The sequence below is a fragment of the Sebastes fasciatus genome, chromosome 18 (assembly GCF_043250625.1).
Source record: "Sebastes fasciatus isolate fSebFas1 chromosome 18, fSebFas1.pri, whole genome shotgun sequence".
In the NCBI taxonomy this organism is placed as follows: Eukaryota; Metazoa; Chordata; class Actinopteri; order Perciformes; family Sebastidae; genus Sebastes; species Sebastes fasciatus.
This window is the reverse complement of record NC_133812.1, coordinates 25,892,879-25,919,266: the sequence shown is the minus strand read 5'-3', so window position 1 is coordinate 25,919,266 and position 26,388 is coordinate 25,892,879. Positions and strand designations below refer to the sequence as shown.

Genomic DNA, 26,388 nt, shown 5'->3' with positions numbered 1-26,388 from the left:
GGCCTGATGATTACAGACAGGCAAAAGTCAACCATTTTACCATGCAACCCTGCCACCTTTCACCTCTCACCTTTTACCCTAGAGAATAAAGAACACACCGCCATATGCATAAAATCTGAATAAAAGAAATGTACGTTTTTATGCAATCCGAGAGGGCACATACAGTACACTGAGATGGTGCATCTTTTTGCAAGTTAAATGAAATATTGACAGTTAATCTTTGCATGTAAACTATTAATTAAAAATCAATACATTGTTTTTGAGAATCAATACAGTATCACAAAACTTAATATCGCAATACTCAATATTTTCGATATTTTCTTACACCACTATGTTTCACACTTTAATTCTTGTGTTTACCAGAGTTTCTTGGAAATAAGTCATTCAGCATGAAAAAAAACCCCATTAAAAACGACTAATCGACTAAAGATATCTTAGTCGACTAAGACCAAAACGACCGATTAGTCAACTAATCGACTACGAGGGTGCAGCCCTGCAAGAAACTAAAACAATCCTCAATGCTTTAGCTGCTTTTCATCCTAAATAATAAATTAGGACTGGCATCAACATCATTATGGCTTAAGTTAACTTGGCTGTTGTGATGGCACCAAATGTTTTGTGTTTGTTTGATAATATTAATTTAAGTCAGTTATCTGGTTGATTGGTCAAAGCAATTCATGTTCCTACTCACAATGTACAGAGTACAGAGTGCACTAGTTTATTAATAGGTGGTGTTTAGAATCACTATTGTCTGCCTTATCTCAACTATCAGGGCGGGTCAGTAACTAGATATCATCATCTGACTTTCAGTGGAATCGTGTCATGAAGGACATAATTTAGGAGATTTAGGACAAGATAAAAGTACCTGTGTTGACCACGTGCTGTCTTATACATACACACACACACAAACTAACACACCCTCCTAGCAAACCAAAGAGAGAAAGCTCACAGTGTGTGTGTTATGTGGAATGACAGAAGAAGGAAATATTGGTGTCAGGATTAGACTTGAAATCACTGCAGAACTCATTGTGATTCTCTGCATTTGGCTTGCATTGCCTAGATATTCTTTAAGCTGCTTTTTGGTTGCTGTTGTGATATATTGTGCCAGCATTGGTTTTAATGTGCACTCCAAACAAATGTGGAGACAAGTCTGAATCAAATTGTGCATGTGATGATGTTGCACCATCTTACCCAACCAGTTCAACAGCTGCAGTACAATCTACGTGGCACCGCTGCTGTCATGCATTAACGGGCACATTTTGCACAATTATTCTGCACAAGATGAAGCACTTCACATGTTCTTCAGTGTGTTTAATAAGGTGTTTTCAGTGTTGTGATACCAGGAAGACTCATTGTAAAGACTTAATGTCTGTCTAATAGGCAGTAATGCAATCCCAACCAGTGCAGACAATATTGGAGCCTTAGTTAGAGGACCTGCAGACTGTAGCACTCAAGAGCTTTTACTGTCTTCTTCTCCGACTGTGAGTTGTTGGCTGGTGCTTCGGAAGTTACAGCCAAATTTGAAACACTTCTAGTAGGGGTGGGACTCACCAGAGGCCCCATGATAAGATATTGTCACGATACTTATGTCATGTTACAATCTTATTTTTTAACATTTTGTGATATGCAAGTATTGCGATTAATGTAACAAAAGCCTTCGTTTTCCACAACTTGCCCTAAATTTTTTGCGAAGAAAAACTATCATGGCCATTTTCAAAGGGGTCCCTTGACCTCTAACCTCAAGATATGTGAATGAAAATGGGTTTCTATGGGTACCCACGAGTCTCCCCTTTACAGACATGCCCACTTTATGATAATTACGTGCAGTTTGGGTCGAGTCATAGTCAAGTCAGCACACTGACACACTGACAGCTGTTGTTGCCTGTTGGGCTGCAGTTTGCCATGTTATGATTTGAGCATATATTTTTATGCTAAATGCAGTACCTGTGAGGGTTTCTGGACAATATTTGTAAAAGTTTTGTGTTAATTGATTTCCAATAATAAATGTATACATACATTTACATAAAGAAAGCATAGACTCCACTCACATGTTGATAAGAGTATTGAATACTTGACAAATCTCCCTTTTAAGATACATTTTGAACTGATAAAAAATGTGCTATTAATTGCGATTAACTACGGACAATCATGCGATTAATCGTGATTAAATTGATCGACAGCCCTAGTTTATATAATAAAAGATCGATACTTGTTGTCTGTGTATCGACAAAATATTGCCCTGCAAAATATTGCAATACTATGTTGTATTGATTTTTTTAACCCACCCATACCTTCTGGTTTATCCAGTTTCTCTTTACATGAAATGTAATGTTTTTGGCAAAGCCTTTTGTAAAGCACTCTCAAGTCATAGTAAAGCATCTAAATACAATAAAATATGTCAAATATGCAAGAGAGTAAATTATTGTTGGCACAAGGCTACACTTTATTCCTCTGGATTGAGCCTCCTAGTCAGACCTAGATCTCAGGCTGCATACAGTAAACATGTCTCTTTTGCGAGATTGCCGGACTTTTGACATTAAACATCAATAACCTGAAACATTTGATTGGTTGAGCTTTTTGTGGCCATGGAAAAATCCCTCAGTGCAAAAACAGGCCATAGTTAAAGAAAGCATTCTTCAGATGATATACTAGCATCAATACACTAGCTTTTGTTAATAATAAACTTATATCTAGGTAGGTCTATAGAGGTCAACTCTGTATATTCAATACAGCAAAACGGAGACAAATCTAACTAAAAGTCCTAAGTGACAAAGACTGTGCTAAGTCAGTACTAATCTGTCACCGTGCAGAGGTCACCTGACCTGCATACTTTCCTCCAGTTTGTTTTGGTCTCTTTCTGCTCGGCTGTAGTTCTATGAAATGTTGATGGGCACCAAAAGGGCAGGTATTAGTGTAGGATTTCTGAGGTATAATATAAATAACGTTTGTTGTATATTTAACAGTGGATAGGTCAAGACCCCGAGTGTTTCCACCATCATGGTGACTATTGTTATGTGTTCACACCACAAATCTGTCCTCATAGTAGTGCCAAAAGCATTAGAGAGACATAGACTCTGCTGAAACAGTCAAATGTAAAAAATTAAACCCTGAGATGTGATGCATTCCCTCACAGTTTGATTATGCATCGAGACAGTAGTTTACTTCTGTTTAACCACATTTTGGACTGAAAAGAGATGCGAAGTGCTGTTGCTACTCAACAGTGGTAATCAAAATGCAAATAGAGGTCAGACACTTTACTCTCGCTGCAGTGTCTAACTATCACAGCTCTGAAAAATATCTTTTTGTACTTTTAGTGTTCCTAATGCAGCAGCATATTATTATATATAAAAAGGCAAGGCATGTATTCCTGTTTGTGTTGTGAAAAATCAGCATGATTGCCACAAATGCACTCTGTGAATGATGCATTTCTGTTTTACATGACTGTTGCCCTCTTCTGCAGTAGAAAGCAGCACAACACGATTCATCCAGGGCAAAATACACGGCAGTCATTGGGGCAGTGAAACATGGGATGCTTAAATGGAAAATGGTTGCATAACTGCAGTTATCTTGAGACGGCATCACTCATGTACGGCGTTGCATTCTGTTTACATGCAACACATGTCAACAGTGATGATGCAGAGAAAAAAATGAATAGTATTAGTACTTTAGTTGTAAATATGACACCCTGCATGTTTCAGTTTCCATCTACAGTAGATTTGTATACTTTCTTTTATGCTTTTTTAATGTCAAAGAGGTCTATATTTAGTTTGGCTTGAGATGGAAACGTTTTGGTTCCAACTTGATGGATTCTGAGAACTTAAAGCATTCATGTTTCATGCTTGTTACTTCTTTTACTTCTTTCTGGATGGGAGTTCCTCAGCAGGAGTCTACCACACTGTCTTATATATTCATCAGGCTTTTGTAAAGCCATTCAGATATTTCTGTGCATATGAACGAGTGCAACATAGTCCCAAGCATCCCAAACACATGATAGAAAAGCACACTGTGTATACCAATGACTGAGGCAGGGCCTTCATGCTTATAAATCACTGGATACACGTAATTATGTGCTCTGTGCTGGAAGGGTTGTTTCCCTCATGGAACATTTTCAATACAACACTCACAGCAATCTGTGCAGTTTAATGCACAATATTCCCTCTTCAGCTCCTCTCACCATACAATAGTTATGTTTTCTATCCCTGTCGGCATGTACATCTCAAAGTGGCGTCACTAAACGTTTAAAAGAAACAAGATGCATCTAAGGTGAATTTGCAGTCTCACAGCAAAGGGTCTAAAGAGATACTGCATATACATAAGAAAAAATTTAACACATTTGCAAATGCTTTTGCTTTGTCATCGTGAGGTATTGTGTGTAGCTTTATGGCCAAAAAAAATAGTTAGGATATACACAGTTATCTTATTATAAAGCCAGTAATCTCTGTCTTTCTGTCTGTTTGTCTCTCTGTGTATATCCTTTGCATATCTTTGCATAGCCAGCTAGGGACCCAAGGCTGTCAAATGTGGTGCAATTTAACTAGATGGTGGCGCTATAGCAATGGATTTTACATTTTGGCCTGTAATTTATGAACCTTAACGCTCCTCCTGGATTTTTTGGGCCCAGACTAATCTCTCTATATAAGCCACGCCCAGTTGCGTCAAGATTTTAGATTTTGTCCAAATTTGATTTTTTTTTGGCCCTCTTCCTACAAATTGAGCAATTGTCACCAAATTCGGTACAGAACATCTCTGGACCAAGCTGGGAAAAGTTGTTTTTTCAGATTGTTGATGTTCCGTATAGTTTTGCTATAGCTAGCCCTCAAAGTTAGCTCAAATGCCGTCGGCATGGCTTGTTTTACAAAAAAATTTACTGAACGCTTTGTGCTATTTGGACCACATTTGGTGGACATGTGTAAATATGATGTCTGAGTGACCATGGTAATTTTGGGGCCATTTGTCCAATAGGTGGCGCTCTAACAGTATAATCTATCTATAAAGGAAGGAATCTGTCTGTGTATGTATGACTGTCCATCGCATATCTCGAGAACCGCTCATCCAATCAACTTCACATTTGGCAGGTGTAAGCAGCTATACTGCAGTTCTCGACAACGCTGCACGCAGCACTTCTGAGGGCCAAGCAATCGGCCCGTTCCAGACAGGCAGGCACTCCAAACAGGCACTGCACTACTGGTGTAAATGAAAGGAAAAAACAATTGTGGGTCCACCAGACCAGCCTCAATGCTGCTTCATAGATACTTCAGGACTCTACTGGAGGAATCAACACTTTCCCTCATTTGGTGTTTTGATGATGATGGTAGAGAGCGCTGTCTGACATGTTGGCTCAAAATCTTCTGTAGGTGTTCAGTTGGGTTGAGATAATGTTTGTTTTTTCCTTTAATATGTCACTCGTACTGTATGTATGTGGTTATTTGAACAAGTTATGGCACGTTTTGTTCAAACTCTTTGCAGTGCTGTGGTTGTAGAGCTCAGATCCTACTTCCTGTTTTTGTCACCAAATCTGGTCTTTGCCATGCGTTATACAGTGTATGTTTCTGAGAAGCAACTAATTTTTTGTTTTATACAACTCTAGTTTTATACAAGTCAATGATACCATGAATTGAAAATGGAAACCTATGATATACTGGATTTCAATTTTGTGAAATATTACAGCACAATAGATTGCAGTTCTAAGCGCAGACATGACTACAAATTAGTTGTAATTATAATCTCTTTTGCAACAAAGATTCATTCATACATATTCAGTTTAATTTCAGCACATGAACAACAAGACAAATCTTCTGGTTATTCAATTATAGGCTTTGGCAATAACAACAACATTGTACATTGTGCAGCCTGCCAAACACGCTTTGTCCTGATACTTAACAAACCCCAACATAGTATTTGTCTCATAGTGACACACCAATGTGGTATTTAAACCATTTACCGTAGGCTGAAAAACATGACCAACATGAAATAAGACCCAGGAAATCATATCACGACTGAAGAGCAACGTTTGGTTTCTGCGTGACAGCGGTCGGCAACATCTACAGTCTGGTGTTTCTAAATACCGAGCTGCTAGGTTTCTTTTTTATATATTGAGGCCTTTTTTTCACACAACAACAGAAAAAGCTGCAGCCTATTTTAGGACTCAGTCGATGTTGTTGTGTGATTCTTCTCGGCTCTTTCTCCCACCAACAGTAACATGGTTGATGCCTGTTGGTGATGACTGCTCACAAAATTGTGCATTCAAGTTCCCTGTAAATGTTTTATTACATTTGACTTGTAATGTTATCTGATTGCTTCTGTTCTTAATTGTCGATTGGGGCAAAATGCTGCTTCTTGTGTCTGTCATTTGAGGTCATGCTATCACCTTTAAGATATTCATGGTCAGTAATAATGAATGGTAAAGCCTGTAATTTAGGGCTTCTCTAGTTACAGCAGAAGAATTTATACTCAAAAGATGCAGTAGTTCAACTATAAGACACCAAATGCCTGCAGAGATCAACACAGAGACAATTAAGACCCTTTTACTCTAACTGACTCTAAGGAATAATTATACACCGTGTGCTGTAACTGGCTCCTTTTAACCCTGCCACTTTCTTACTCTTGTCCATGTGTGGTTATGAAATTGCATGTTATTGCATCTAGATAATTGTTTAAGTGATTCCTGAAGCTTTGTGTACGATACAGCAGTGCGGGGAGATTATTTTTTGTTGAATGTCGGCCACATTGTGATACCAAGAGAAAACATTTCATGTGGGAGTGAAGGATAATAACATGACCATTTATTGCTCTGAAACAATATCCATGTAGGTCTCATACAGCTTGATTAGTTTGGATTTTCTATCGGATGTCTCAAGTGTTTTTCTTCTTCTTTGTTTTCGTACATAACTTCATAGCTGTGATAGAAATATTCTCCTTCCTTTGCTAAGCACCCTGAGGAATTTGTGCACCAATGCATCTGTATCTGAAAGGCAAAAATAGCTTCACATTGGGAAAAGCATCTACATGTCAGACTGTGTCTAACAGGCCCAGCCTCCTCTCCTCTCTGGGGGATGACGACAATTCCCTGTAAAGAAATCAAATGATTTGGTTTACCCAGAAAGCTGAGAGAAGAAAACACATGGTGAATATGTGAAAGCCGCGCTTGAATGTTGCCTGCATTGTTTCCAGAAACAGCGAGCGAGGCTAAGATTGTCTTCTTATGCATGACCGTGAACCTAGGGCTGGGCAATATAGCGATATTATATCAGGGATGTGAAGGGCTGAAAGGCTGAAAGGCTGCCTTTGCAGACATTTGTTGAGATGGACACAGGTAAACGGCAGGTTAACATGAGTGGGAGAGGACTGACCTGGACTTCTGAAGAAGTACGATGTTTGCTTGACCTCTGGGCCAAAGAGAACATACAGAATGAGCTAAATAAAGTCCACAAAAATAGTGCCGCTTATAAAGTCGTTCAAGATAAACTGGAGGAGAAGGTGCTGAGTCAAAGTGAAAAATCTTCGGCAGCAATATATCAAAGTTCACATTCCCTGCGTAGAAGTGGCAGCTCTCGAGACGAAAATGATGAATTTGCTCCTTCTTAAACGCCCCTCTGCAACTTAATTTTTTATTTGGTCCGCTTTAATTTGTGCACTTTGAAACCGAACCAGACAATCAATCTCAGTCTGATTCGGACTAGCAAAACGGACTATTGCTTGTTAAAGCGCCTTTAGAGGCGTATATATGTGCTTTTCACTGTCACTGATATGTAAATCACGGAAGGTTTGAATCCATCATGCCTCCCCAAAGTGATGACACCCAGCGTTACACAAGTGGGAAGAAATGTGAGCGTCAGAGCAGCATCATGGTCCTCTTTCCTTTCTGGTCCCAGTCTGGTATTCGGTCTGGCCTTTGGATGTGTGGAATCCTTTGAGATTCGATACTTTGGAAATTTGGCATTAAGACAAAGTAGTGCGTTAACAAGTCGGCTCGGTGTAGTTCCGCTCAGATATTGAGTTCAGTCAGAGCAGCAGCCAGTGGCTCGACCTGTAGAGTTCAGTTACGTAAGTACTTCGTCAGCTGTCAACACCACTGGAACATTTTCACTAGGTGTGAGGCTCAGTGGGAATTTTTTGGCTGTGCCTCACTGTGCATTGTCCCCATGCCACACCGTTTTATGGGTAATGCCTTTTCAGTTGCATAATATCACGCAATAAGAAACTCTACACTATAAGACTTGTCACCCCGACCCCTCTCTTTTTGCTGTTAAAGTACGCTCTCTGTAGCTCTGAAGAGTGAATGCTAAGTGTGTTTGTGTGTTTTAGGTAGGGCTGCAACGTTTTTAATCAATTAGTTGTCAACTATTAAATTAATCGCCAACTATTTTGATAATTGATTAATTGGTTTAAGTGATTTTTTTTTTTAAGAAAAATTCTCTGATTCCAGCTTCTTAAATGTGAATATTTTCTGGTTTCTTTACTCCTCTATGACAGTAAACTGAATATTTTTGAGTTGTGGACAAAACAAGACAATTGAGGATGTCATTTTGAGCTTTGGGAAACACTGATCGACATTTTTCATCATTTATGACATTTTATAGACTAAACAACTAATTGATTAATCAAGAAAACTTTTCTGAAGAACATTTGCTGCAGCTCTTATTTTCAATGATTGATGGATCTGTTAATTGTTTTGGCTGTAAAATGCCAGAAAATAGTGAAAAGCCATCACAAGAACCAAAATTGACAAATTCAAATTGCTTTTTTTTTTTTTAAAGCTATTCAGTTTTCTCTCTGAAGTGCCTTGAAGTTGCGAATGAACAACTAGAATGAACTAACAAAGGATCCAAATGTATTAACTTCAGTTTAATTAACACAGGAAAATGTCAAACTTAGACATCCATTTGAATGAAGACATTAATCACACCTCAATGTCAACAAGTGTCATGGATGGCATCTATATTTGCGTAACCCCAGAACCTGTCTGGGTTCTCTGGTTCCTGAGATGTTGTAAATCAGAGCTGCCGTGATGGTTTACTTCACTGAGTTACGTTACAGAGAGAGTCGTGTGTCTGTAGCGATGAGCTGCTGCTGCTGCTGCTGGAACAGAACATCACTGTACAGTGTGTCACTGCATCTATGGACGGCTGCCAGATGCTGTTTATAGCTTAGCTGGGGTCAAGTTTGACAGCTCTAATAACCCTGAACGCACTCACCGTCTAATCCATAAAAGGCTTTACAATCAAAGCCGAGAATGACTGGGCCGCCTCTGTGTGGCAAAATACACCGGTGCATTGTGTCCAGCAGTTTAGTAGATGTGTAACTGTGTGCGATAAAAGAGCAATTGAGGACATTTATAGGACATGTTTTTGTGCCAATGTGTCTTTAATCCAGTTTATTAATGATTTGAATTAGTTAGGGATGTTAAAAAATAAAAATGTAGGGCTGCAACTAACAATCATTTTCATTGTTGATTAATCTGTCGACAATTTTCTCTATTAATCAATAAGTTGTTTGCTCTATAAAATGTCAGAAAATGGTGAATGTCAATCAGTGTTTCTCAAATCCCAAGATGATGTCCTCAAATGTCTTGTTTTGTGGCGACACACACAAGACTGAACGTGATTGAAGGTTCCTCCATGATTCGAAGGCCCGGCAGATGTTAATCCTAGTCCCCCCCGACGTCAGTCACATTCCTGTTTTGCAAGATGGGCTTCGCTAGATATAACTTGATGTTTTTTGTGCATCCGTGGAGTTTGTGTTGGAGTCTGAGTTGTGGTGGAGGCCGGTTGTTTGTTTGCGTTAGTGGACTCCATTTCTAACCAACCGTTAGCTATTGTTAGCTATCACAGTAGCTGCGCTGAAGAGAGTAAGCACACGCGAGCGAGCATGACGTCACATCCGCTGGGAACCCCCGACACGATTCCTTCACATTAAAAGCAGGCTTTTTATGTCGCTTTGATGGTATATAACCCTAACCGATGCCCTCACTACCTTACATTTTCTACTGTTCTGCACAAGCAAGTCATACCACCTAGAGAGGAACCGTTGCTGCTGTCATCCCCTCTTGCCTCATCTGTAATCTGTTAGCATAGAGCCTTACATTATGCTTTCCAGTGTTTACACAAGCAGTGACTCAGTGTGTTTCTTTTTTTCTCTTTCGTGTGATTCCAGATGCCCCCTCCACAGAGCAGCAGGAGCTGTTCACCCAGAAACTCCAGCAGTGCTGCATGCTCTTCGACTTCTTCGACTCGGTGATTGACCTGAAGAGCAAGGAGATCAAGAGGGCCACGCTCAACGAGCTGGTGGACTACGTGTCCACCAACAGAGGGGTGCTGGTGGAGACTACGTACCCAGAGATCACTAACATGGTGAGGACACACAGTGCTTTGGTGCTTCTCTAAATTTCTGTGGCCTTTTGTTCAGTTATTAACAACAAAGAGGTCTCCTCTCTGTGTCGCTGTGCAACATCCTGTGCACTTGAGCGGGATTAAAAAATGGAGGCCGATCGTGTGTGTAGACAGGATGTGTCATGTCAGCAGCATGGGAGGAACGTTTTACCGTCTTCACGCCTAACCTGTTACCATACCGGTTCCATTTAAGCACTAAATCCACAGGAAAAGTGAAGTTTTGTCCGTCTGTTTCTTTCCTTCTCTCTCTCTCACCCACTGCATCACCCACTGAGTACAGTACATGCAGAGTTCATCAAGTTTGTTTTGGATTTTACATCGTCTCCAACATTGCACTGTACAAACTGAATCTTTTTTTCTCTTAAAACATGTTTGATTTTGAGAGTAATAGGCTCTGTCTTTCAACACCGTCTTGTCACTGTTGAAAGCTTCTATGATGACACACACGTAGCCACAGTGCAGGGAAAAATACTGCTAAGCTTAATTCTGTTTGCCAGAGGTTTGAGGTGTAAGCATCTTCTGCACTACCAGTCTTATTCACTGTGTGAAATGAATCCACTGACTTGAGATTTCTAACCTCAGTTAAAACCTAATAGTAAGCTAAAGTCAGTCAGCGTCTATCACACAACACTTCCTGTATCTATTTCACAACAAACCCCACACAAAGATTTCATTCTCTCTTTTGCTCTCTTGACTCCAAACACCAAGAGGCAGCGCTCTTTTGTGGGTCAATTCTGGTAATGCAGGTCACATGTCATCCAGAGATTTTTTCCCTCCATACACATTTATAATAAAGAAATTCCTGCACACTGTCTAATCGCTGATTTATTTATTTACGAAGTTTCCGGCGTAGCTCCACCCTCTTGTGTCACTTATGGTTGCAAACCAAGACGGCGACCGACAAAATGACGAACTTGAGGCTTCAAAACAGCAGTCCACAAACCAACGGGTGTCGTCACGGTGACTACGACCACTTCTTATAAACAGTCTATGCTTGAGAGTTATGCAAACATTAAAAAGTTCCTCCTTGAATTATCATAATTTGAACCATTAGAATTGGGTCGGTTGCACAAAACACCTTTAGTTAAGATCTTCGATTTAAGGTTTCCTTAAAATGAAATCGATTGCACAAAACACCCATAAGTCTTCTCCTTAAGGTGTCCTTAAAATGTTCCTTTAAGTATTTAAGATTTTCTCCTTATCTTGGTCTTATACTTAAGGAATCCCTTAAAGTTTGTTAAACTGTTGCACAAGAGACCTTAGCAACAAAAGTAAGGAAAAAAAACTTAAGGTACATCTGGCTTGATCTTAACCACAAGCCAGTCTATACTCACAACACAGAGTGATGAGGAGTGGAGACGCCCCGTTGCAATTAACGACCACTCTACGGTTTCATGCTACGGGATGTTTCCAGTCAGTAATAGGCCAGGTATTTCTGCTTCACACCGTGGTGAAGTTCCCGTCAAAACAAGAGGATGATGAGATTATGGCACACTTCTTTAAAGCTGCCGGGTGATAGACGGGACTCATATCAGGATTCAAGCACCCGTACAATATGAAGATCAATTTGTTAACAGAAAAAAATCAACATTCAATCAATTTCCAGTTAGTCTGCAATCATGAAAATAAAATAACCACAGTGGCCTGGCAGTACTAACACTAATTTACCGCTGTAAAATTTCTTTCAATACAGTAAATACCTTAAAGTTTGCCATTAACTAAGGAAACCTTTTAAGGGACTCTGTGCAGCACCCTGAAGTAAGTCCCTCAGCTAAGGAGAAAGTAAGTGTCATACTTAAGGCGAAATCTTAAAGTGCTCTGAGCAACCGGCCCCAGGAGTCCTCTCGCATTATGTCCGTGTCAGTCATTATTATTTACATGGCAGCATGGTTAGTTACGATCAATTTGCGAGTGACGCACACCAGTGGTATTTATAATAACCGTCCCTGCCTGGTGTGATTGGTATCAGAATGCTTCCACCATGAATCAGACGTATTCTTAGAAATCTGGAACCATGTATTTTCACTCACCACAATGAAGACAATAGTTGCATGTGAAAATTACACTTCAGTACTTAAATCATATGAAGTTATATTTTATGAACATATTATCTGGAGATGTGCAGTACTTCCAACTTAATGAAGGTCGGGGTTGAATGATTAACACATCGGCTGCTGCAGGAATCTTGTTACACAATAGCGTGTTTGAACCTGCCAAGTATCTTTGGCCAACATGGTATAGATTTGTGCTCGTGGAGCAGGTGCCCCGAGCAGCCTAGTTTCCTCCTACAGCACAATAATGACTCATGTGCAACATTTACAGTACCGTCAGTGCTGCAGTGATTCACTCCACGCTGCAGATTAACATGACGGATACGAACGAGCACAGCTGAGTCAAGGAGTCTTCAGATTATTAATGGGCTGTAGGCAGTGATCCATGTCATACCTGCAACCATTGATTTAGGAATCAGTTTGTCTCTCACTTGTCTTTTTAAGGTGTTTTAGAGGTCAAGATAATTACTTTAAGTGGTTGATATACAACTGGGAGCAAAATGAGAAAGACTAGAAGATTTGAAAGTTGGTAGACGTTGGAAGTGCACCAAATGACTACAGAAAAATGCCTTTTTAACCATTTTCCCCCTCAGGTTTGGAGACAGAAGGCCTGATATTAATCACACAAATGCAATAACTGCAAATTAAGCAGTTTGTCAACATCTGTTTTATCTAATAAGATACAGTTTTCACTCTGTTCATCTCAGAGATCATTCACATATCCCCTTTGAAACCCCTTTGAAAATGGCCATGCCAGGTTTTCCTCACCATAATTTAGTGTAACTTTGGAGCGTTATTTAGCGTTCTTCCCAACAAGCTAGTATGACATGGTTGGTACCAATAAATTCCTTAGGTTATCTGGTTTCTTTCAGCTTCTTCTAGATTTAAGACTAATCACGCTACAACGTCTGAAAGACAGAATAACGGCCGCCGGATTGTTAAGAGGTTAACAGTTTATATAATAAAAGAACGATACTTGACGTCCATCAAGTGCTGTATACATTTTTTTTCCCCACCCCTAGTTTTTGGAGCACGGATCATTTTAGCAGCGTTTCTGCTTTAACCACATTAATCTGAATTTTTTTGATGCCGAACACATCTGCTGGTTAAAATAGTTTATTTACATTTTAAGCATTATTTCTGCACATTTCCTCCTAGTATTTAGTTTGCTCTTTGCTGTTAAAATCACCAGAGTGGCAGAGAAGTGATGTTGCACCAGAAATAGACGTCTATTCTCAGTGCAAAGTCTAAGGCCCAGTTTCCACCAGAATACCAACGCTGCTTTGCGCTGGTTGTTGTGCAGCTAGAAAACTAGGGCCCTGAAGATGAATATATGAATAAAATATGAATGTTATTTAAGTTCTTGTTACCTTAATGTGGGCAGAGAGAGAAGAGTAGTTGAGTAGGAAGAGAAGTTTTCATTAAAAAGAGGCTTGTTTCATTGGCATGCCTCTGCCTTAATGCAATTAGGAGTGCAGTCATATGATTTGTACATTACAAAAAGTACTATTCAGGCACATTCAGTGCTAATATTTCTTAAGTACTCCATTAACAAACCAGCTGTCACATTCAACAAACGGCACCATTGTGCAGCTGTCATGTGCTAAATTCTATTTTCTGGATTCATTTGTCTTGTGTGGTGCAGATTTCTAATTACAGTGATCAAGAAATAGGCCGTTTCCAATAAGATTATAGTCATAAACGGTGACAGCGCTTCAGTTGTAATCAAAACTGACCAAAAAAAAACCCAAACAAATAATAGCGTGTAAGCTAGCTTCGGGTACTGCTGCCACAGTTTGGCAAACATTGGCAGCTGGAAAGGCAATGCAAACATGGAATAGTGAGGGTAAATATGAAGTTGACAGCCAACTAACGTTTAATGTCAATGTTTAAACTGGTGCAACGTCTGTGTTTAAGGTACGGTATGTACAGTATTAGCAACATTATGCACACTGTTATTGTTTCGGTCCCACCCCTTAAAGCAACCAAAACCACTCAGCTATAACATCATTTGGATTTCAAATGGAGAGTTATGGCTACTAACAACACTGGGATTTATATAAATACTGTCTCTCTACCTTCACTTTGTCAGGAGTTAGTAAAGCTGTAAAGCTCTACAAACAAAAAAGAGCTCATATAAACAAAAGAAAAAACAAAATATAGAGTCAGAATCAGGTTTATTTGCCAAGTACATAAATACAATGAATTTGACTCCAGTTGTATGCAACTCTCTCAATGTAGTTACATAGAGGTACAAATAACAGCTAGGGACAAGGACAATTAAAGGTAAAGAATAGACAGGACTGTTATGTACACAAGTAATGAAAAAAAGGTGTATGTATGAATATTATATAAATATATATGAAAAGCACCAATGACCAGCAGTAAAATAAAATGTCTATATACAGCCAAGTGTTCTATAAGTTGTAAACAATAAATTAATACAAAGAAATTAATACTGAAAATAACTTTTTGGTTGGAAGAAGCAGAAAATATAAATATGATGCTGCTATGTCAAAATAATCATATATTAGTATGGGTCAATAACAACAGAAATATAAAGTAACCACCCTTTTTGGTTTTGATTTGTGACCCAATATACAAATTAAAAATAACGTAGCACTGCGTAAAATGATTCACCCTTTTTGGTTTGATCTATGACCCAAATAAAACGTTTAAAAATAACATTATACAGGGTAAAAGTTAACCACCCCTTTTGGTCTTAATTTTTCAACCCAACAAAAATATAAATATGACTTTGTTACTGGGTCAAAATAACCACATTGGTATGCCTGATTAACCCAATGTTAATAATAACATATAACACTAACTACCCAGTACTGGGTGCCACGATTGACTCAAATTGGGTTAAAATTGACCCAGTATTTTTTAGTGTGTATGTATATTGACAGTGATGGGTGATTGCATTAAAGGCAGTGTATATATACTGTATATACAAGTTATTTTTCTTATTTTCCTAGTCCTTACCATCATGGATATTCTTCCTAAATATACACATTTGGACCTTGTGGTAAATACTGGATGGATATATGGGATTGTGTGCGGCGTCTGCAACACAGACCGTAAACATAGCAGCAAATCCTCTGATGTCAACAGTCCAAAGAAATAAATAAAAGTGATCAGTTATACTCGCACTAATGCAGTCAAAGTAATAAATCACACTAACCAGAAGCAAGAAATATCTGCTGTAGTTAATTTGCAGTTCATTTTAAAATCAGGAAATTATTTCCGATGTGTGTGTGTGTGTTCATTTGAGTAAAATATAAACGTCTTTTTTTCTGATTTGATGCTCTGATCAATTGCTGCAAAATGAACGTAATGTGACCGTCGCTATGTGACGTATTGTACTATTTTCTCTGACACTAGCGATTGCCTTGATGCTGCAGGTTACCCAGTGAGTAACTTCCTGGTCTGAAAAGTGAAGCCAAGGCTGAAGTGCCTTAAACCTGCCTTCTTTCTAACAGCCAGCAGGGGGCGACTCCTCTGGTTGCTAAAAGAAGTCTGATTGTATAGACGTCTGTGAGAAAATGAGTCTACTTCTCACTTGATTTATTACCTCAGTAAACATTGTAAACATGAATTTATGGTCTCAATCGCTAGTTTCAAGTCTTCTTCAATACAGCATGATGTTCATTTAGTAAATTATGGTCCCATTTAGAGTCAAATAGACCATAAAGCAGGGGCTGCTTTAGGGCGGGGCTACCTTGTGATTGACAGGTCGCTACCACGGCGTTGTCCGGTCTGGGAGTTGTCCGTGTTTTCGTCTTACAGCTTAACCCTTTCACAGTGTGTTTTCACTTCATGAAAGTTAATTATAACAATTTGGTCGCCTAAAAAATGTCTTATTCAGCGTTCGGTTGGACTTAGCTCCACCCTCTTGTGTCACTTCTGGTTGGAAAAAAAAAAAGATGGCGACGGCCAAAAACACAGAACTTGAGGCTTCAAAACAGCAGTCCACAAACCAATGGGTGACGTCACGGTGACTACGTCCACTTCTTATATACAGTCTACGGTTGTCAATCATGCTTTGACAGAAAAACATGCAGTCAGGAAAGTGCACAAATGGGAAGTGTGTGAGCAAAAGGTCCTCCACTGGATAATGAGCCACTTGACATGTAGCTTGGTTGCATATTGCGATAGTAGTTTAAATGCATGACTCCAGCTGGTGCGCAGGTATTGTCAGTGGTCCTTCTTGGTAATCTTATGTATGTATTCAGGAGGCAGGACGGGGGGACGGGGGGACGTGGGTCGAGGCTCAAGAGAAAGCCAGTCCTGTACCACAGACAGGCTTCTTAACGAGGGTTAGACAAATAGTAGCTGCACTTTGAGAAGGCTGGCTTGATAACAGCTCTCCCAGATCCTCCATGCTTGGCATCACATGATAATGAAGAGGTGAGGGTTTAAAGTGCTGCTCATTATTCTGCTGCAGTGAGGACAGCTTTGATCACGGAGGTTGTCAGGAGTACAAACAGCCAGGTTCCTCATCCATGTGAAAGGAGGTCTTCGCCTTATTTGCCAACTCTATAATTAGTGTTTTGAGTATATTATAGAAAATCACATCTCCCTCAGACAGTTTGTATTCTTCCCTTTTCTGTGCCACAGATGAGCGCAAAGCCAGCCGGGTTAGTGGGAAAGAGCATCTTTGAGCTATAATTCCCCTTTTATTTGCTTTAATTCCCACCTTTTGAATCCTTTCTGCTAATGCCGCACTCAGTGCTTTCACACCCCCACCTCCCTCTTTCTCTCTCTCATCCAATGCGTTGCTAGGTGTTCGTCACTACTATTGTCACCCTCAAATTGACCCCATACGCAGCTACAGCCTCCCTTATCGTCAGCATGTGTACACTGGTTTCACTTACAGCCCTGTCACTTAGGAACAGCCCTTTCAGGATCCTCCTACGTTACTTTCACACACAAATCACAGTTTCCTTTTTCTCTCCTCTCACACACTTTCCTATGTTTGCCATCCTCCCACAATGTTTTCCTCTTGTTTTGTCCAACTGTAGTTATTTTTCGACATTGTGAAGTGACTGGGGGAATTAAATAAGCGTGCCGGATGGTTGTGTGGTGAGTTATGTAACTCATTATGTTGTTCAGAGTAGATGGTGTGCATCTCTGAATCCTTCCACTCCCTCCGCCGCCCGCAATTTTCAAATTGTTGGAAGTTAATATTGAATTGAATGAATTTTGTCACGTTTTTACTTTTATTTGGGAGATGAGAATAATAAGATATTTTTTTGTACTACAGTTCAGTGAGTAATCGACTAGTCAATTAAACGTTGCTACCTTGCTAGTCGGCACCGGAGATACTAGTCGGTTAAACCTATTATAATTTTATTAGGGCTGTCAAAGTTGACACGTTAACGTAAATTTGTTTTAACGGCACTCATTTCTTTAACGCAATCGATATTTCGGAGGTTGTAGCAGGCTCACAATATAGCTATAGCGAAGATCCTGGTATCATATGAAACTAGTACACCTAAGGAATCCATTTGTATCATGTCCATTTTCAAAGGGGTCCCTTGACCTCTGACCTCCAGATATGTGAATGTAAATGGGTTCTATGGGTACCCACGAGTCTCCCCTTCACAGACATGCCCACTTTATAATAATCACATGCAGTTTGGGGCAAGTCATAGTCAAGTCAGCACACTGACAGCTGTTGTCTGTTGGGCTGCAGTTTGCCATGTTATGATTTGAGCTTATTGTTTTATGCTAAATGCAGTACCTGTGAGGGTTTCTGGACAATATCTGTCATAGTTTTGTGTTGTTAATTGATTTCCAATAATAAATGTATACATACATTTGCATAAAGCAGCATATTTGTCCACTCCCATGTTGTTAAGAGGATTAAATACTTGACAAATCTTCCTTTAAGGTACATTTTTCATCAAATGTGTGATTAATTTGCAATTAACTATGGACCATCATGATATTAATCGCGATTAAATATTTGAATCGATTGACGGCCCTAAGATATGCTTTCTCAGCTGTTGCTGTGCAGAGCCTCCGCTGAGCCTCCGCTGAGCCTCCGCTGAGCCTCCGCTGATGCTGCAGGAGGAGCTCTGTTCTGAACTCATCAGCCGCTCCTGACTCACTTCCACCCCGCCACGTTCTCCCCGCTCCCACCTGCCACCACCTCCTCTTTCTGAAATAGCGGCTGGTTATCTCTTGATCAACTGGATTGACCAACCGTTGGGCTTCTTCCGTGTAAACGTCAGGGAAATTAGTCATTACAAACATCCTTTGTATATACAGTATCTGTGTTGCCATGGAGTCGGCAAGTTAGCTGTGGGCTGCAACTTGAGCCCTTTTTGTCTATATTTGCTGACATTAAGGCAATTTGGCACCATTAAAAGCATGCTGAATTAGCTATCAGCAGTTCCTGTATGTAATGTGCTGATGGATGTACAGACAACTATTACTGGATTACTTTGATACTGAAGAAAACTTAGAAACCTGATGATTCTCAGGCAAGTTCTGAGTTATAAGGAGCGTCCTTTTTCTGTGATTCTATGCAGATTTATGGACGTTTAGTCGCGATGGACATCAGAGATATGGACATCCTCGGGAAGTATACGCCACACTGAATCTAAAAATTTGCGTGTGTCATGCCTGTGTTCAGGTTTGACTGAGTTTTGAACTTGAGAAGGAGTATGATGTTTGACGCAAAGTGTGGCAATCAGACGCTAGGGGTGTTAAAGTACCTTCAATGCCTTCATGAGTTGTGTGTAACAGCCAGTGCGGCTGCTCGATCAACTACAATACCTAACTTTCCATCATTCTAAGAACACCAGCATCCACTTGATGAATAGACAGATTAATACCTTCAATGTTAAATATGGTCCTTGTTAAACAATAGTTACACTTTACTGTCAATACCAGGCTATATGTGGTTCAGTTTGTGCTCCTGTATGTGCCCCGATGCCATCAACTCCACCATCCGTCGTCACTTTGTAAGCATTTGGCTTCGGAGCACTCCTTCTGGAAAAATGGGCATCACACTGAGGCACAATGTCCCGCCTGGCAACCCACTCAGTGAGTCATCTGATTCCAGCTCAGCCAATGATGTGCCTCACACCATGAAAGCAAAGTGATGTGCCACAGAGAGAGAGAGAGGTGGCACACTGATTTATTCATCTGCCTCATTAGCAGCATCTGCATACAGATGATTATGTAAAGCCATTACTGTGGTCTGAAAGGTGGGTCAGTCACGCATCAGGTGAAAACTGTTGCTCTAATTGTTGCTATGATATATTTCGAGGAAAGAAAGTGGCAACTTATGTGATTGTTATATCATAAGAGACATGATCTTCAGTTCACGTGTTGGGTTAAAAGTCCTTTCTCACCAGTGTAATGCGAAATTGAGGTGCAGGAATACAGAAATCTGCATGCAAATTTCCCACATGACGACTCTGCACACCGGTTCCGGTGCGAATTATCCGCGTTACCATGCTACATTTTCGTCAATGAGGCCACATTCGTTTTCTCCCGAATAGTGCCCGTGTCCACTTCACACAACAAAACCTAACGTTAACTACACAATACAATACATCAACTAATCGGACCCCAAATGTGATGCTAATGTTAGCGGTTGTGGCTAGCTCCGTTCTGTGACCAACGTATAACGTTAGCAAGTGCATATCAGCTACATTACCATTTTCATTGTATCCCAGCTGCTGGCCGATCTAGGTCATAGGTTGTCCTTTATTTGGTTGTTGAGGTTGTAGTGTTAGGTGTTGGTCTAGTGTGAAGGCGACGGCCCATTGTTATTCCAAAACACCAATAGTCCGAAATATGTCCCATGGAACCAAAAAAAAGCCCATTTGTCCGACAGTCCGTTACCCCGAAAACAAACGCCCATTTTTCTGAAAATACACACTCTCCATGCAACAAACAGAAGCTAATTATTATGCAGAATGATGTCGATCAGTCGGAGCAAAGGATTTCATTGGTCAAACATACATTTTTCGCAGGCTGAAATCCACTGAAATCGGTCCGTCTGCTAATTTTTTTTCCCACGCACAAATGCTCCACAAAGGGTGTGCAAACCCACAAAAAATTTGTATATGTTATAAATTTCTGTGCAAATTTTTTGGACGCTGAACACGTTTTCTTTTATTTGTTTAATCAATAATAACAGGTGTAAAAAATGACAATTCAGGAACAGTCAGGTGCTTAACCTCCCTTAAAACAGCTGGTGGGGGTGTGTTGTTTAAGGTACCGGTGAGACAATGAAATACGCTTCAGGAAGTCCAGTTGGAGCAACAGAATAAAGCGTTTTAGCTTCCGCACAAATGTTCCACAGGAGTGTGAAGGCATCTTTAAGAACCCACAAAATCAGTTTTTATAAACTTGCGTGCAAATTTTCCAGATGTAAATCTGTGCTTGGTGTAAAAACTGTGACTTAAGTGACAGTTACGTCACAGGTATGACATAAACGCGACCCAACAGTTGAGCAGTCTATGGGGTAGGACAAGTCAGAGGCTGTTGTAGTGAAGGAACCAAAATATGCTGACATTAACCTGTGTTCACACCGGAGCTGAAACTATTAATTTACTAGTAGATCAACAGAAATTTAATCTGCAACAATTTTGTCAATCAATTAATTGTTTTTTTTTACACAGAAATGCCAAAAATGTACGGTTTCCAGCTTCTTTAATGTGAATATTTCCAGGTTTTCTAAGTCATCTATGATAGTAAATTAAAAAGGAAGCGATTTGAGGACGTTGCCTTGGGCTCTAGAAACACGTGAAGGGCATTTTTCACCATTTTCTGACATTTTAGAGGCTAAATGAGAAACCGAAGTAATAGAAATCATAATTTTGTCTCTTGTTTGAAAACTATGAACCACTTTGACCGCTTTATTGGCACCAGCGTACTGAGGTGTACTGTCAGTCAGTGAAGCTGAATATAATGGTTATCAGATGTATTAGTGGGTGTGTCGTGAATGCTTATATGTGCAACTTTATTGCAGAGTTGTCAAAAATGTTTCTTACTGCCAAACAGCCAGAAACTCCACGGAGTGTATGATAAAGCATGCAGGCAGTCAACAGGTCCTGTAACTGTTTGTCTAGAGAATGAACGAGATGCTGGATGTAATCGACTGTTGTGTCCAGATGGTGTTTTCATCAGCTCAGAAAACAGCTGCATTTACACTGTCCGACTTCTCTAAAATAACAGGAAGCACATGAGTGGGCAAATAACAGCTCAGTGCGAACAGTGGCGAGCTGAAGGGGCATCTGTGAATGCACAGCTCAGTCAGCCTTGAAGAGGGGGGTGGGGAGGGGGCGGGTTACAGTAGAACAACACCATGCTGGGTACCGTTCCTTTCAGCTCACGCCAAGACAAGTCTACAACGGTCATGTGAAGATCAAAACCAGATCATCTGAATGTACAGCACTAAGGCTTTGTTGTTGACCAAGTTTAGCCCTTTTTTCAGGGTTATGTCTCTGGATGCTTTCATGAATATTCTAGTGACTTTGGTTTGTGTGAGAGCTGCAGCCAAAAGTCCTGTGAAAATCTGCAGTCTGTGTGTGATGCTATCAAGGCCACATGAATCCAAATGAAAGCCCATTTTAAATCACTTTCTTGAACAATTCAGGCCACTACTTGTGCCTCATGAAGTGGCCACTGAGTGTATGTAAATTAAGAAACTCTTACAGTTCCACATGTTCAGAGCAAGGCCATTATTTCCAATGTACTGAGAAGCTGCGCTCTCAGGCAGCTGATCATATTGCGTCAGGTTTCACAAAGTTAAACAAAGTTCAACTTCGACCCCTGCGTTGTTAAATTGTGCTGTATCATTAAAAACTGCATATCTACAGACGGGGACCATTTGCGCCAATAAAACAATTGTGTCCATTACTCCCACCCATTACTTAGCTTTGGGCCAATAGAAGCTCTGATATGATTATGATACATCATGTCAACGGACTGCTCCTGCTGCTGCTTACCTTAGCTTATTAGCCAGCTAGCTAGCTGGCGAGCATGGAGAGATATTTGAGTCGGTTCGTATCTTCCAGTGACACTAAGCCCAAACTAGCTAAATTGAGAAAATATGACAACAGTTACATCAAGTTTGGTTTTAATGAGAACAGTGACGGGAGACCAAATGCATCATGTGTCTTCAGGCGCTAGTGAACGAAGCCATGAAGCGGGCCAAGCTAAAGCGACATCTGATTACAAAGCACCCTAAATATCAGGGCAAAACAAAGTGGTGTTAATGATTCAAACTGAAATGGGATTCTTTTGATCACTATCAAACAGGTCTGAAGTATTGAGGTTGAAAAGTTTTTAGAATACCAATAGTTCCAATGACATCTAAGAGTACAAATGGTAGTAAGCATATGCTTAATCTTTTTTTTAGTAAGACATCAATTCATTCTCAGAGTTCTTAGTTCCCGTGCTTTGTTTTCACCATTTCCCTCCATGCCGTTTCTGCTCGCTGGTTCACAAACGATACTCCCTTGCAATTTTTTTTCCTGTGGGTTTTTCAGCGTGTCAGATTTTGGTTCTACTGTCAGGTTTAAAATTCCTTTGCCGCCTTCCTCTCCCATTAGTGTCATTTGGATTTTCCAGCTGCCAATATGTAATTTGATGTTGTCTTTATCACCTCAGCATGAGCGTGTGCACCCAGTCACATAATGCCAGCTTTTCCAGCTCCCCTACTGCCGCGTGTGTGTCACTCTCAAATTCACCCTGGCTAAAAATAACAAGGTGGGATAGAGGTGGCAGTGACCTGTCTACAATGATTGTCTTTGGTGCAGAATTTGAATTGGGGGGGGGGGTTGCTGCAGATGCAGAATCTCTAATGGTTTTATCTCAGTGTTTTAAAACGTCCTCTGTTAAATTAAACATGCTCAGAAATAGTCCGGATAAAGTTGCTTTCCACTCCAGTTAGCAGGCCGCCAGTGATGTTCAAGCATGTGTGTTTGATTCCTCTTTGGTTCTGGAGAATTCAGTATTTATTGTGTGAGATGGATTGCAGTTCACGCTTCTCGAAATGCACGTTTTAAACGGCTTTCCACCCACATTTATTTAATCTCTTTGGAAACTGTAACAGCTGCTTATCACAAACAAACCATACAGCCAGCCATACAGAAACAAAAAGTGGATTTCAGTGTCTATTTGGTATTTGCTTTGCTTCAGGTAAAAACTCGGTAACCTTGTCATGGTTGTTTGGCGTACAGGCAAATTAACTGTAACCAAATGTATTGTGAGGTTTGTCACGCTAGAAGAACACTGTCCTACTCATTCACACTACTCTACATACTGTATGTGGTTTTAAAAAAGAAAGGGTAAGAATGGGCTGTACCAATTACTGTAGCAGGATTTGAATAATGCTCCAGCTTGTTTTATTAGATATGGGTGTGGAGCACCAGAAACCAAATACACTTTGGTGAAACATTTCATATAAAAACAGGCACTATTGTGTAGAGCTGCAACGGTTTCTTGATTAGTTGTCAACTATTAATTTAGTCACCAACTATTTTGATGATTGGTTAATCTATTTTTTAAGAATACAAGTCTAAATTCTCTGATTCCAGCTTCTTAAATGGGAATATTTTCTGGTTTCTTTACTCCTCTGACAGTAAACTGAATATCTTTGAGTTGTGGAAGATCACACTTTTATTAATAGTCAAAGTCAGGATTTTTGAAAAATGAGGAAAAGCACTAACATCATGTTTATTAAATGTTTTCCATATGAATGTTTATTTTTTTACACTGCATATGTGAGCATATCTTTGATATTCAAAGATACCAAATACTTGATTGTGCTCCTTGTAGTTTCTGAGATACAGACATTTTCTTATCATACTGTATCTCGTTTTTGGGCACATGGGACTTCTGTTTGTTCCTAAACTATAATGGAGTCTGTTGCAGAAACAGTCGTCCCATAATGTGCCCAAATACTAGATATTAAATAAGAAAAACTCACTTTTCATCCAAACGGTTTGACCGATATTTCTTCACATTTGTGCTCATGCCAGCCCAGAGAACACTTTCAGTTGCGGGCACAAATAGGTTAACGAGACTTTCTTAATGATTTCATTATTTTTCCTCCTCCCCTCCAGATCTGTACCAATATATTCCGAACTCTTCCACCGAGCGACAACCCTGATTTTGACCCAGAGGAGGATGAACCCACTCTGGAGGCTTCCTGGCCTCACATTCAGGTACGGACCCGATACTTCAGCCTGTCTGTCCTCATCACCCTTTACATGACGTCATTGTGTGTCGTTGTATTTCCATTTAATTCTTGTTTTTTCTTTTACCTTCCAGCTGGTCTACGAGTTTCTCCTACGCTTTCTAGAGAACCCAGACTTCCAGCCCAGCATTGCAAAGCGCCACATCGATCAGAAATTTGTCCTGCAGGTAGGAGGCTTTCATACTAATGATGTATCAACAGGTTCCAAGTTTATTAAACTAAGACAAAGTGTTCAGTTACAGGCATTAATCTAGATTTCTTCTTATTAGTAGATCACATTAGGATTACACTATGATCGATAGTTTGTGTGCATCAGTGCAGGTGTGTTTGTTAGCAGGCAGAGAAACCTCAGGTCACACTAACAGCTTACAAAAAACCTTTGAGAGGACAGCAGGACACACTGCACTTTGCCCACCTAGAATTAATAATAAGTAACGATAAATAAAAATATTTTCTTTCATTTAGAGTAGTGTCATAATAGGATGTTTGAGGAGACTACTAGCTGGCTGTTGAGCTGAGGCTGCAACTACAGATTATTTTATAATGTTTTATTAATCTACAGGTTATTTTCTCAATTAATTGATTACTTGTTTGGAATGAAAAATGTGGCCGTCACACATTTACAGAGTCCAGTGTGACGTCTTCAAATGTCTTGTTTCGTCTGACCAACATCAACCAAAACGTAAAGATAATGAGTTTACTGTAATAGAAGGGTGAGAAAACCAGAAAATATTCACAATTAAGACGGTGCAATCTTTGAGTTTTCACCATTTTTGTTTGGGAAATTACCGTAACATTTGATCAATTAATTGCTGTAGCTCTTGACAGTTCCCATTGGCTGTTGGATAATAATAATAATAATACTATTAATACTAATAATAACTTTATTTATATAGCACCTTTGAATAACAAAGTTACAAAGTGCTTGACAATAAAAATATGATCAAATTAATTAAGATCCAGAACTTAAGATAGAAACTAGATAAAATCATTTAAAGAAAAAGCCATAAGATTAAAGTGAGTCTTTAATGCCGTTACACAACGCCAGCGGACAATATATTTTTTCGAACTGATGGTTTTTGTCATGAATACTTTCACAGAGAACGTGAATATTACATGGTGAAAAAACAACATATTGTTTGTTTCATAAATATAGCCGCAACTCAACCGGTTCTGCTCAACGTGATTAGTTGATGCATTAATTCGCGGTGCGAAAGCTAAAAAAAGAAATCAAACCGTGCTCCAAAAAAAAGGGTGTCGCTTTTTTCGTCGTGCAATATTTGCGTTGTGTGAAAGTATACACGACAAAAGCAGCAGTTTGAAATGTATTGCCGGTGACTTGATCGCTGGTGCGTGATCTTTAATAAGAGATTGGGAGCTGAGGGACACAGTAGCCTTTGTTGACAAGTTGGGACTTTGGACCCATTAGTAGGGCCCTGCCAGAGGATCTCAAGCAGCGAATAACAGATATAGGCAAGAGCCAGACTATTCAGGGCTTTAAACACAAGCAAGTATGGGTGCCCCGGTAGCTCGCCTGGTAAAGCGGGCGCCCCATGTACCAAAGGCTGAGTCCTTGCTGCAGTGGCCCGGGGTTCGAATCCAACCTGTGGCCCTTTGTTGCATGTCATCCCCTCCCTCTCCCCCTTTCAACACGATCACTATCTCAATTAAATAAAGGCAAAGATCAAAAATAGCAGTAAAATCTTAAAACAAACTC

At 39.9% G+C, this 26,388-nt stretch overlaps 1 protein-coding gene across 2 annotated transcripts in view; it reads left to right on the top strand.

The window, feature by feature from the left end:
• Window positions 1-26,388, top strand: part of ppp2r5a (protein phosphatase 2, regulatory subunit B', alpha isoform) — a 51,621-nt gene that overhangs the window by 13,709 nt on the left and 11,524 nt on the right. For both annotated transcript variants that reach the window (XM_074615293.1, XM_074615294.1), the window contains exons 2-4: window positions 10,153-10,349; window positions 24,538-24,639; window positions 24,746-24,838. In XM_074615293.1, coding sequence (XP_074471394.1) covers window positions 10,153-10,349; window positions 24,538-24,639; window positions 24,746-24,838 — 392 coding nt within the window. The remainder of the gene's footprint in view (window positions 1-10,152; window positions 10,350-24,537; window positions 24,640-24,745; window positions 24,839-26,388) is intronic.